General features: G+C 51.5%; 1 protein-coding gene across 1 annotated transcript in view; it reads left to right on the top strand.

The window, feature by feature from the left end:
- The first annotated feature begins 4,589 nt into the window (after positions 1-4,589).
- NEGR1 (neuronal growth regulator 1) overlaps positions 4,590-13,570 on the top strand; it is a 307,482-nt gene continuing 298,501 nt past the window's right edge. Inside the window, exon 1 of the mRNA XM_082483897.1 lies at positions 4,590-4,774. Within this exon, the coding sequence (XP_082340023.1) occupies positions 4,605-4,774 (170 nt within the window). The 5' untranslated portion in view covers positions 4,590-4,604. The remainder of the gene's footprint in view (positions 4,775-13,570) is intronic.

Below are 13,570 nucleotides of genomic sequence, written 5' to 3'. Positions count from 1 at the left end.
CTGGCACGAGGGAGCCGTTACGGCAGAGTTAAGCACACAGAAGGGAATGAAGCAAAAAGCCAAGTGTGAAGTTTGTGAAGCAGCCTCGAATATTTGCGCAAACTGTTAACGGAATACTTACAAACAACAAATAAATTTAGCGTTTCTAATTGGCTCGAAACAAAAACATGCGGTTGAATCACGAGAAGTATCATCTGGCGTTAGCGTTAGGAAGCTGGAAGTACCTACCTCTCCCAGGTGAGACCAACGCGCTAAAATAGCCGAATGCAACTCTCGGTAACTAACCAATGAGGAAGATTTCTCTCTTCCCTCCATGGAAATAATTTTTCTATATGTGTACACACCTGCTGTGAGATTTTTTTTTTTCTTTCCCCTGCAAGCTTCCTAGACTTGGGAGGAGGTGGGGAAGGTTCAGATGAAAGAATTCAGTCTCTGGAGCAGCACTGATTGGCATAACTGCTCTTGACTCCTGACCTGCTCTTTTTTCCATTGATCTGCAAATAGCGTGAAAGCCAGGGATATGAATCTAAAAGTGAACAAAACAAAATATAAAGCTTCGTCTTGGCTATTGTTGATTGAGATTTATATGATCTAGTGCAAAATTAATAGAATGTTGTTGAGGAATTGTCTTTTGTCCTTCTTATTCAAAGAGGAGCACATTATTTTATTGTTTGTTAAGGTCAAGTAAAAACAACATCATGTGACTCATTAAAGGTTACAGAGCTCTCCCTAAAATTAGATCTCGGCTATTATATCACATCTCTCTCTGGATGATCTGAGTACTTAATGTACCAGAGTGTTCAAAGGGCTGCTTACACGAGACAGCTGTGTGGAGTTTTTCAAATATAAAAACTGATTCCCACGTGGTTACATGTCTTCCTCCCCTTGATACCAACACGTGTTTGCAGAAGTTGCATCACAGCTTGGAAAGGTATTTCCCCCAAAGTCTAAGAAATAGCCCTGAAGATGACAAACACATTCGTAAATGTTCTGCCTCAAAAAGTAATTGATTTGGCAAATGTTGCCTGTCCAGCTGGAATAGAAATATTTTGCATGTCTGCTACAGGAGGAACCACATTTCACTCTGGGCTGCAAGTCTGCAGGACCAGAGACTGATCTCGTGGATCTGAACTCACATTTTTTTTTTCTTTTTTCCTTTTGTTTTTGTTTTTTTATAAAAAGAATGGCATTATCTCACTTGGGTCCATAGCACCGTTGAGATAAAAGGAAGAGCAGACAGCCTTGAGAAACAAGTGTGGGGGGTTTGGTTTGTTTTTTTTTTTTGAACTTCCCCTACTCAAAACAGTTAACATGGAAAATAGTGAGGTGTGAACTGGTTGAGGAAATAGCGGAAGGGTCTATTTTTGCAGCAGAGAGGGATGATTACGCTGCTCGTTAGTTAGGCTAAGCCCGTCTGCTGTTATCACAGAGGGAAGGGGAGGTAAAGCAATTCAGTTGTTTTGGCAAATGAAAAAACATCCTGAGAACAAGAAGGAAGGTGAAGCTCTTGAGATGCTCTTCTCAGAGCAATGGAATGGAAACCGTGCAAAGGAGATGGCGATTGAACTGAATGCAACCTTGGAAGGAAAGACGTGTGGGGAAGAGTGACAGAAAGGTCATCAGGGCCCATTGAAGTTGGACAGGTGCTGGTGTGTTTGTCATCTGTCTTGGGTACAAGACCTTCTCAATGAAAATTTCTCTGCGCTTGACTCTCTTGTCTTGCTGCTGTTGTGACGAGGACCTGTTGGCGCAGCTGGGCAAGTGGTGCCTCTCAGGTTGAGCTGGTTGGTTTTTCGGACCAAGCTTCCCTTACACGCAGGATTTGGGAGAGCATTCAGACATCTAAACGCAGGATCTCAGCTTAGAAGTCCAATGGTTGGAAAAGGAAGCGAAGGTTTGGATGACAGTATCTGAGAAGTAGGGCATCCCCCCTGAATAACGATGGCAAACGGGTGACTGGCCTGTGGTCCTGCGGCCGGGTAACAGGGGGCATTTTCTACGGGGGTCTGGTTAAAGAATTCCCCCATACTGCTCACTTGTGTTCCAGCTTTTTAGACAGCATGAGTCTGTGCAACAGTGTACCACAACCGAAGAGCAGTTTGATGCTACATCAAGAGTGACAGAAGAAAAGTCCAATATACCTGAGCACGTGAATGGGGAAGGTGCCATCCTAGGGTCCAAAGCAGAGCCACGTTCAGTCTTTGGCTGTAAGATAAACCACTTGCGTTCCAGTAACCCAACTGGCAGGCAATGCATCCGTGAGGTTGTGGAGTCTCCATCTCTGGAGACGTGGTCCTGGACAACCAGCTCTAGGTGGCTCTGCTTGAGCCGAGGGGTTGGACAAGATGACCTCCAGAGCTCCCTGCCAACCTCAACTGTACTGGACTCCAGATAGCTGTGCAGAAGACAGAAATTGGCTCATGAAGCTGAGATATTGCCACAGGTGAAATATCAGAGAAGAAATTCAGACCAAAACCCACGGGGTTACTGAGGTTCCTCTGGAAACAAACGTTCTGAGGATGTGGTGTTTGGAGAACCACTTTGACGCTGCTGACACCAGAACTTGATGCGTGATGGTGAAGATGATGTGCGAGAGCTATGCAGACAGGGCGCTTGCAATGATGTTCTGTGGTCGCTGACTGCAAGAAGGATATGTGTCTGTAAAGGTCCTATAGGAGATTATTGTATAACTTTGCATGTGGGATGGTGACACTGTGAGATGTGGGATGGCTCCACCTGGTATTAACAACTTCCCATCAGGAAAAGCAACCGCGGCGCCTTGGAGTAGGAGTGTGTCCTGTTGGCGAGCCCGTTTCAGAATGCACGGTGTTGCCTTAGGAATATTCCCGATATTATTTTTGATACGAGATGTTCGACTTCTGCTCGCAGGAGATTCCCACTGTCGTGATCCCACTTGCATGCTCTGGCAGTTGCCTGTGTGGTAGTGGAGAGAATTGTCACACTGTGGAGTTGTATTTAGCGTTAAAAAGGCATTACTGTATTATCGCAATAATACTGATGGTGAGTCTTCCACATCCGAGATTTGTGAGCCAATCTCTCTCTCTCTTCCTCCCTCTCTTTCCTCATCAAGGGAACTCTGTAGTATCACGTGCCACAGAAGTAGAGGAAGAATTCCCTTTTGTGTTCGCTAGAACAGCAGCTGGAAAGATGTAGTGCAATGGGGGGCAGTAAAGAAGGGTAAAGCCTACAGGAGACGCAATACGGTTTTATCAAAAGAGTGAGAAATTGGAAGTATCATGATTATTAAAGATTTTTGCTCGGAACATTCTGATTCCAAATCCTTCTGACTCAAATTACGCGTAGGAAAAAATAGTGCAGCAGAAAAATGTGTGCTCTGTGGCAGCTGATGAAAGGGAAAGTACAGCGGGAAGAGGAGCGCGCGCTGTACCGCGGGCTGGCAGCGTGGGGTGGCAGAGCTGCTGGGAAGGAACAATCACAACACTGTGTTGGCCAGATGTGCCTGAATTAGTGTGAGAACCTTTCAAAACTGCCCTCAATGCCACAGCAGCCATGCAATTCCTGTTACACAACAGCGCATCGCTTATGCAACGTCTCTGGAAGCGACGGGAGGAGAGGAATTCCTGTGGGAGGGTCAGCCTGATCCCGGCGGGGGGCAAACCTCCCGTCCTGCGACGGACGGTTAGACTGGAAAGGGGGCGTTTGGGTAAACAGCATCCCTCCCTTAGTGGCGTTTGTCAGAGGCTGACAACAGCTTGAGCGTGCGTTTAACACGCCGGAGAAGGCCACAGGAGGAAAAAAAGGCGGATAAATTGTGTGTGTCTATAGGGAAATAATCTATCAATGTTTTTTTGATCATTTTTTTCCTGCTGCTGGCGAATGTCTGTGGCCATCCCCGTAGAATTTTAGGAAATGGCACTCCCCAAATATCTCAGGGTGGCCGATCCCATAAATCCCGCAAGGACTGGAATCCGATTCTTTGGCGATTTTGGCAGCTCCGGAGGGCGGAGGCGGCCTCGCCGTGCAGCGCGTTGGTGCGGTCGCCAGCCCTGCTTGCCCGAAAGCCGTAATTTTGCCTTTGCCAGCATTTGGCAAAAGTGGTAAATTTTTATTAAATCCGAAGTCGGGGCGGGTGGAGAGGGGGTACCGAGGAGGAATTTTTGACACCACCGGGCCGCGGTGCGGGATGACCCCCGGGGGGGTGGGGGGGGGAGGGAGGACGGGGACGCGCATCGAACCGGGATGCGGAGGGGAGGGGAGAAGGAAGGGGGGGGGTGGGGTGGGGGGGGGTGGACCAGGGCGGCGCGCATCCCTCCGCCGCCGGGACGGTTGCCAAGGCGACGGCTGCGTGGCAACGGGCTGGCAGCGGGGGCCGCTCCGCCACCGCCGCTCCGCCGCCGTGCCGCCGCTCCGCCGCCGCCGCTCCGCCGCCGATCCGCGGCGCGCAGGGCGGGCGCGCTGCCCTCCTCGCTAGATGCTGCGGCGGCCGCCCGGGAGCAGCCACGCTCCGCGTTTGGCCACCACCGAGCGCCGGTACAAGCCAGGAGGAGCCACCGGTACCTCTCCCGGGGGTAACCCTCGGCCGCCGCCGCCGCCGCCGGGCCCGGGGACAACGCGGAGCGGAGATGGTGCCGCTGGTGCGGAGCGCCGGGGGCTCCCACCAGTGGCTGGCGATCGTTTTCCTCGGCCTTTGCTGTCTCCTACCCCCCGGGCGACTCGCCGCTCCCGGTGGCGACTACCCTGGGGCGGCCGTGGACAATTTGGTGGTCAGGAAGGGGGATACGGCGGTGCTTAGGTAGGAGGCGAGCGCGGGCGCGATGGGGCGAGTGGGCTATGGGGGGGATTGGGGAGGATGGAGCGGAGCCCACCCACCGGCCACCGCCGCCGCAGCATCCCCGAGAGCGGTCGGGGCTCCCGGCGGAGCCTATGGCTCCGCCGGGAGCCCCGACCGCTCTCGGGGATGCTGCGGCGGCGTAGGTCCCGCTTGGGTGTTGGAAGTGGTTTCCCGATTTTTAACTCTCCGCTGTCTCAATAAAACACAATGTCTCTCCGTAGAAAGTTTGGAAGCTGCCTGCGTGAAACAATGTGGCTTGGGTTTTTTTTTTTTTTTTTGAGAGGGGTGGTGGGGGGGTGGTCCAGCATCAGTTTGGGGTTCTGCAGCCCGAGCTGTGTAAAATGCTGAGGATAACGCCCTGTGAGAAGTAGTTGCTTATTTATTTATTTTGTTAAGCGTTTTCGTCTTTCTCAGCAATTAACAGGGAAAGCGAGCTTTACGCCATTAGGAGATTACACGCTTACCGTCGCTCGGTTATTGCTTCTCCTAACGAACCTCGCGCTCCCGGCGCTTACGCTGTCTTCTCTTCAGTCGGGTCGACTGGAGCAAAATTTGTTTACCAGGAGTCGTGCACCATACTTAATCTACTCGAATCCTTCTTTCTGATTTGAGTTCAGTAATCCCTTGGCTTGATTTGATTATTTTTTTTCCCCCCTCTGAGTCTAACTTTTTATTCACGCATTGCACTTTTGTCATGATATTGTTATAGCTCCAGAAAAATGCATTTTCTCAATACGTGGAATGTGATTGCAGTGGGTTGAACCTCGTTGCTTGTGATAAATCTCCGATTTAATTGGCAGTAGTTTTAAGCTATGAAGTATCTGGCTGTATTATTTTTTTGTTGGCGTGTCGCTCGCTTAGGTCTCCAGATTACAAAGTATTTTAGCCGTATGCATTTTTAATGATCCTGCGATCAGCTGTAAAATACTGCAGGAGGGATTTTCAGGAGGAATTTGGAATCGTTTTATAGCAAGTCAGCCTGCTTCTGGTGTAGTAGCTACTGAAAATACAGTAGATGTCTATGTAGGGCAGCTGACAAGTATTTTTTATGTACGCCTCGATTATACGCCGTGTTTTGAGAGGTCCTGAAGTCCTCGTGCTTTCTGTCTGCAGAATTGGAGAATCAAAGGGAATAATAATAATTAAAAAGTCTGTTTTATTTGTCCTGTTCCAGAGGGACAGGTTGCAGAGAAGGAAACTCGGTGGGTTCACGGGCAGTTAAGGCCGTCGGGCAGCACCCAGCGTTATTAGGACACGAACAAATACATGTTTAGAACCACCTTAGCCAAAAATTGTGGAATTACTCTGGAGGTTCCCTCCTGGTGGGTTTCAGCAGGAATACGTGTGGCTTTCTAGGCCTAAGATTGCATTTGGGACTCGGTGTCCGTGCAGCCGGGTAGGTTACATAAATGAAATCAGAGCTTTAAGATTAAAACCTTACTTTGGTCTCGCAGGAGAGGGGGAGAGTATCTGTTTTGTGAAGAGGTGCTGCTAACGGGAACGTAAACATCGCTACTGAACTCTGGAGCAGAGCAATTAGATGGTGAAATAACGTGCATTACATCCGTTTTTTCATTCTTCTTGCTCTGTGATTAACTTTTTTTCATTTCATATGCCTTTCGTCGGCTAGCTTTCAAATCAGAGTTTATTTTGGTTTCAGCTGGCGTTGCAGCTCGAGAGGGGAACCGTAGGATCGCTGTAGGAAAGCACTTTCAAAAGAGCGTGCAGAAGACGGGGAGAGCTGTTTATCTCGAATCTCTCGCTGCACGTCGTCGCTGCTCCTTCTGAATTTTCCCTCACTGGATATTTGTAACATAAACATATTTCAATATAAATTAAAATAATTGCTATTAGTATCCTACGTAGCGGAAGCCGGCCATTTATTTAAATACAAATTCCAGTGAGCTGGATAAGCGCTTTGGGCGTTAGAAAAGGAGGTATTTTTTTCCTTCCAGCTCCGCGGCTGTCTGAATTTAGCCCCTCTCAGTCACCGTACGTTGCAGCATCCAAAGTTGCTGTGCGCTGTCGTGCGCGGCCTCCGACGGCAAGATGGCCATCGGCCCCCTTCTGCCCGCACGTGTTGATTCTCCTCTCAGCACCGGGCTTCTCCGGCTCGACCCGCTCTCCGCTACCGAGGGCTTCAGCAGTTCCCTCCCTACTTTGGTACAAAGGCGGCACCGTGCTCACAGCGTCGAGCATCCCTGGTTTTAATAATTAATGCTAGAACATGGGAGTAATTCCCAGGGCTTTGAGTCAGCGTTTTCCTGGCTGCCGGCGGATGAGGGTGATTGATGCGATGCGGGTTCAGGCGGGGGCGGCCCCTCGGGAGAGGGCGTTGGGGGCGCTGGCGCGGCACCCCTCCTGCCCCGCGGGGTCTCGCTCAGCCCCGCAGCTTCCTACCCCCCCGCGCTTCGGGGGCTGCGAGGAGCGGGAAGGAACGGGGTCACCTGCCTTGAACTGAGGGTAAGCTTTCTCTGGCGAGTCTCGTTTTGAGCTGAAATATTTGGGCAGCAAGCGCGTAGCCCGTTTCAGGGGTGAGGTGGGGACCGAGCCGGCCAAGCTCCACTCTCAGTTCTCGCATTAAGTTTTCATTGTCTTTGCTGAGGATGAGGCGCAAAGCCTCCTTTAACTGCTGAGCTTTTCCAGTAAAACCCTCTTCGGTGTTAACACGAATTAAAATAAGTAGTGCAGCTCCCTCGTTTTAAAAGAGTGAATTCGTATGAAAGTGTAATTAATCAGCGCGGCCCCCAGCGCCTGCAGCGCGTTTCTAGCGCCGTAGAAGCAAAGCGGCGAGTGTGGCCCCCTGCCCGGCCAGGCCTCCCGTCGCCCCTCGCCGCGTCCCACGGGGTGGCCGCACGCCCCGTCCTCGCCGCCCGGGCCACCGCGGGGCCGGGGGAGGTGTCCCCGGTGCGGGGGGCTGTCCCCCAGCCAGCGCTCCCCACGCGGGCGGAGGGCACGACACCCCCCGCGTTGCACCTCCAGCTGCCAAAAATGTCACTTTGCGCCTGTTTTGCTATGGAAAAACATCTTCAGAATTATTTTTAAAAGAAAACCTCTCGTCGGCCGAGATGTTCTCTCTGATGAGGAGTTACTTCTGTGGTGTCGGTGATTAAAACCTGGTTCCGTCTGTTTGTTTTCAATCGGTGATTGATCCGTGCAGTCCCGACACTCCTTGTGTCACTGTTTATTAAGTTATAAGAAATGACATTGGTAACGCAGTTGTTTTGTACGGCTAAATAATTTTGGGAAGCCAATTATTTTCAGCAGTACAATGCTGCCCTGCATCTTCTCTGTATTCTTCCCAGGCAATCAGTACAGATTTAATGAGAGCCCAGGAGGAAGAAGAGAGAAAGTTACAAAAACGTTATTTTATTAAAAGAATGAATCGCTACATTGGAAACCGCTAGAAATAAGGGAAGGGAGCGTATTCTCGGGACTGGATTTCTCTGGCGACCCTTCTCAGGACCCCCTGTGAGGAGAGGGATGGCCGCAGGTTTGCAGCGCACCCGTGACGCCGACAGCCGCGGCGGCCGTTCTGCCCAGCGGGGCTTCAGAGCGGTGGCACATGCAGAGCGCTTTGCCCAGAGCAGGCACGGGCAGCCTGTCCCGCGTCCCGGGCTGCCCGAGAGCCGCCGTGCTGGGGCTGGAGGGCTCTGTGCTCGGGGGGGACGAAGGCCACCGCCGCCCCGTGGGGGCTGCTCCGTCCCCTTCCCGCTGGCTGAGCTCGGGGAGGGCCGGCGGAGAGCGCGCCGCCGGCATGGCAGCAAGAGGCGCTTCTGCTTGCGGGAGGAATAAAGGAGAATTTCTCTCTGGCTTTCTGTGCCGCTGCTTATCTAGGTTACGGCTGATTCGTGTGCGTGGCCCTCTCGGCTTTATGCATCCAAGAAAACAGGTTCCAGTTCGCAAAGAACACCCTCTCAGGTACCCACTTGTTCAGATCTGCAGATGATCAAAATGGCTTTCTCCAGCGGGCAAAGTTCCTTATCCTGCGTTTCGTTCTTCTTAAAGCTCGTGGTTAACAAAAGCTGGTTTACCTGATAGTACTTTTATGTTGTGTAACCGCAGGAAATTAAGTTTTGGAAGCAGACACGCTTATTAAAAAAAGCAAAAGATTTTTTACTGCTGTGTGATTATAGAGTCGTTTTCGAAACACGTGCTCTAGAACATGTAAAACAATGGGCACTCTTCACTGTAACGAGTTAAACCTCGAGCTGGGATCCGTTGGATCGAGGTCCCCGAAGGCTCGTTGAAGAGTAGGAGTGGTGGAAGCTGCAAAACAGATACCCGGAGCTGGTTGGGGTTGCAGAGAGGACGTTGGCTCTTGTCAAACCTGGCTGGGAAAAGCAGGGGTCAGTTCTAGCCCAGCCTCGTTAACAGGCAGATTGAACGTCATCCACGTGGTTTTGGCCACAGTAGTCTCTTTTGGCCATTCCATGTGAATTTTGCCTGAGGTTTAGGGCAGCCAATAGTCATCAGAGAACGATGATTATAGAAGATTGGTTTATTTTTGGTCATCGGTCAGGAGGTTTTGTGTTTTTTTGGTTCATTTTCTAAATTTGAAATTCTTTGCCCGTAGCCTGGCTGGGCTTCTCTTTCCACCTCGGAGAGTTTCAGGTCTATGGCGTGTGCAGTCACCCTCTCCTGTCCCTCGGAGGCTTGAGGTGGCCATCACACTCTTTGTATGAACCACCAGGCAACGCAGGAGGGGCTGCGCCAGGCAGCGGTGGGCGAGCACTGCCTAGGAGTATGTTTTTACTGGTGTGGAAAGGTTTGGGCACACGGCAGCCAGCTGGTCTGAAACACTCTCCGTCAGTGGCTGCTTTTAGAGTTACTCGGCTTATTCTTTTCCACGAGTTTTCCCGCTGGTGGCAGAAGTTGCCATCTGAGGAGCGTGATGAGCAGCTCCTGGCATCCTCCAGCGTCTCTCGGTGTCCTTGTCTGGGAGAGCCGCTGCTTCAGCCCCGACTTCAGCGTGACTTCTGCCTCCCCCAAGAGGTACCGGGCGTTTTGACCGTGACACCCGCGGCGTGGCACAGGAGGCACGCCAGGCACGGCGTTGGAGAAATGCTGCTCCTTGTGCATGACTCAGTGCTCCACTGGGGCTCCCTCGAGCTTCGCAGAGGTGGCAGCTCCCACCATCTACTGAAAACCACTTCCCCAGCTGTGCGTCGCCTTCTTCGCTCACAGTGGAAACTGGGGTGCTCCCTGTTCTCCGCCACAGCTCTCCTTTGATGAACGGTGATGGGTCAGGGGAGAGATGTCCACCTAACGTTATTTTTCCAACCTAGGTCCCTTTAGGGGTACCAACCGCAGGGGCTCTGAAGTCAGACTCTGGTATGGGTACAATCTCTGTTTTGGCAGAAGTTTGGCAGCTGCAGCCAAACTCCCGTCTCCTGCTTCTCTGGCTTTCAGAACATGTCGATTTTCAGAGCGGACCTCCCCTTTCCCGGTAAAGCACATCAGTGCCTTACCACGGGCGCAGGGGAGTCCCGGCCAAGCGAGCCCTTGCTGGGCCTGTTTCCAGTTCCTGCTTCTGCTTCCCCTGGCTCCAGGCGCTCAAGGGTGAAACTACAGCGTTATGGTCATCACCATGGGTTTTATTTTGCGCGGGCTCCCTGCCAACGCTTCTCGAGCCGTGAAATCCCATGGATTCCCAGGTCCTGAGGAACATCCGGCTGCTCTGGTCGAAATCGCTGGAGGTGCCTGTGTGGCTTGAGCACCTGCGTCAAGCCGGCCAACGCAGGCTTCGACTCCGAAGCTCTGCGGGTCCTCAGGGGGGTGTAGGTGCCTAATTCATGTTTAATAAATATAAACATCTTCTTGTAATAAATATAAACATCTTCTTCTTTCCTTTATGATTTTAAAAGGTACATTTCTTGGCTTCCATACTCTCTTGGTATTCTTGTGCATTTGAGGATCATAAATTATTTGGCTCTGTGGAGCTTTGTTCCTGTCTCTCTGAAATGTGACTGTGGTTTGTGTAGACATATGTGCACACCCCCTCATGAAATGAAGTTGTTGTTTGGGTAAGACTTTCACGTTCCAAATCCCTGCCAATTATTAAACAAGCACATTATGGCGCTTGCCTCTTGTCTGTGCAGTAATAATAAATAAATTCAGAGCAAATTAAAATAATTTATCATTTTAAACGATCGCGAATGTTTCAGATGTTATGCAGAGGAACTAACAAAACACGGAATCGGTAAGGAATGAAAAACAGAATTTGTTCCAAAGGGCTGTTCTGTTGAGGAGAAAACAGAGGCTTAAATTGCTTTCTTCTTGTCATCTTGCATAAGAGTTGACTGGAGCCGATATCCCGGGGAAGCAAGTCTCGGGGGTTGAGGCTGGCTGGTTTCACGGGCCAGTCCGCCGCACGCCGTACTGGCTCACCGCTGTCTCTCCTGGCACAAATCCGCCCCGGCGCCGTGCCTGGGGACGAAAATCTGTGCTGCAGCAGGCTCCAGGAATCAACCTGGAGGCGTTTCAGCTGCTCTTGAGGCTGGCGGAGGTGGATGGGTACGGCGAGGGCCGCGCTCCCGCGGTGTCCGGCGTGGACCAGGCAGGGTCGGGAGCACTCTGGCTGTCGCCCACCTTGTTCCGTCTCCCTGGCGCGGCTTTGGCCCGTGCCAACTGCCGGTGCTGCACGCCCGCTGTAGTATTTTAACATCACGGGCCAACCTTTCAAAGGATCCTCTCTCGCACCCCTCCGCAGTGGGGCTGTCGCGCTTCGTGGTAGGGGAATGAGGAGTAGGTGATGCAGAGCATCCCCTCCCTGCCGCTCGAGCCGCCTTCAGGTACCGCCGGCGCAGGGCGAGGAGCAGCCTGGCCTGAGAATAAGCAACATTTTTTGGTTTTTTGAAAGTAGAGGGGTTGAGGGCAGCAGCTGGGTGAAGGCAAGGGCAGGCTGATCTGGCTGGCCACAGCTCTGGAGGAATTCCGTGAGACGTTGCAGGTGACAGTGGCGGCAGCGGACCTGCCTGTGATGAGGTAGCGCTGCACTAATCAATCAGGTTAATTGATTGTATCCATCCGCAGGCTGCTGGTACCAGAGCTGCCGGCTCCTTTACCTTGCTTCATCTGCGAGTCAAAGTGATCCGCAAGGATAAGGTTGAAGGACAAAGCTTTGTCTCCTGTGAGGATGCTGTTCCTCACGAGCACCGTGGGGAGAAGTTTGTTAAATGCCCCTCTGCTAAGGCACTGCCTGTTGGCAGAGTTGGGAGTTCAGAGTCCTCTTCAGCTCTGGCTCTCTTTCAGCCTTGAGCAGAGATGATCAGTACAAAATCCACACACTTGCCAGAAAAGAAAGGTCCCACTTGGAGGCAGAGGAAGGAACTCCTCAAGTTTGCCAAATCTCCATTTCCTTCCGCTCGACCCAGCTGTCCAGTCAAGGTTGGTGCTAACTCTGCCACGTCCTTACTGAAGTTTGTGATCATTGGGGCAGTCCCTCCTCTGCCTCTCGTTGGTAGATGCGCCTCCACCATGCTGAGAGTGTGGGGCAGCCGTCCCAAAGCCCTCACCGCCGAGCCAGCTCTGGAGCAGAGCCGTGTAGTGGGGCCGGGGTGACCCTTTGCTGGGGCTCAATAGCTCTGCTGGGTGTGGGTGGTACATCACACCCCACATTGCTGGGTATGGGTGGTCCATCCCACCCCACGTTGCTGGGCTGCTGGGTGCGGGTGGTCCATCCCGCCCCACATTGCTGGGTATGGGTGGTCCATCCCACCCCACGTTGCTGGGCTGCTGGGTGTGGGTGGTACATCACACCCCACATTGCTGGGTATGAGTGGTCCATCGCATCCCACATTGCTGGGCTGCTGGGTATGGGTGGTCCATCACGCCTGCATTACTGGGCTGCTGGTACGGGTGGCCCATCACCCAGGGTGCGTTGCCGGGCTGCTGGACATTCACCTCTGTATGCAGCGTGGCAGAGCCCGGCCTGAGCATGGCTTCGCTCTTGGGTCTGGATGAGGTTGTGGTGCTCTGGTGTTCTGCACAGGTGTACCAAATCCCGCTCACCTTTATCCTACCACATCAGAAACTATCGGGCTGTCTTCTTTTTACTTTTTTCAAATAATTTTCAACGCAGCAGAAAAGATATTTCTTCCTCTGACGGGATGGACAGGTTTTTCCCCAGCGTTACAGCTGCCGGGGACCCCAGAGCAGGCTGGATTCATTAGCGCACCTGCATTTGTGCGTAGGTGGATATGTAAAATAGGCCCAATAAAATGTTCAGCCCTTGCAGCAGTGGTTCTTGGTGCTTTTTCTGTAGTACGTTCTGTAGACGTAACAGCACATGGAGCCAGTAGATGTCTGCAGGAGCTCTCGCTGTAGCTCTGGTTTAGTACAGTGTAGTGCTCACAACGCCGGTAGAGATTTGGAGGTGCCTTACACGCGAGAACAGCCCACCAGTGAGTTCAGCTCAAGTTTTGATTTTTATACCTGCAAAACTTTAAAAAAAATATCAGATGAAGTAGAACATGCTTTGTTTTATAACAGAAAAACAGTCAATCTATTTTAAAAGATTTTCCCTTGGCAACGGCAGACAATCTGGTGGTCAGACAGCCAAACAGCTATCATTAGTCATGCATAATTAAAACAAAGAGAGTATCCAACTGTTAGCAGTAGCAGTTTTGTCTTGGAAAAAACCTCATTAGCATACAATACTTCTTGCAGAAATCTCCAGTAGTTTTTCTCATGCAAATGCCAATGTAAATGAAGGAAATTCTGTATATTTATGTATATATGCTGTATTTTTTTCTA

Source organism: Vanellus vanellus, assembly GCF_965231255.1.
Source record: "Vanellus vanellus genome assembly, chromosome: 5".
NCBI lineage: Eukaryota > Metazoa > Chordata > Aves > Charadriiformes > Charadriidae > Vanellus > Vanellus vanellus.
Note: the sequence above shows the minus strand (reverse complement) of the source record. Positions and strands in the feature narration are given on the sequence as shown.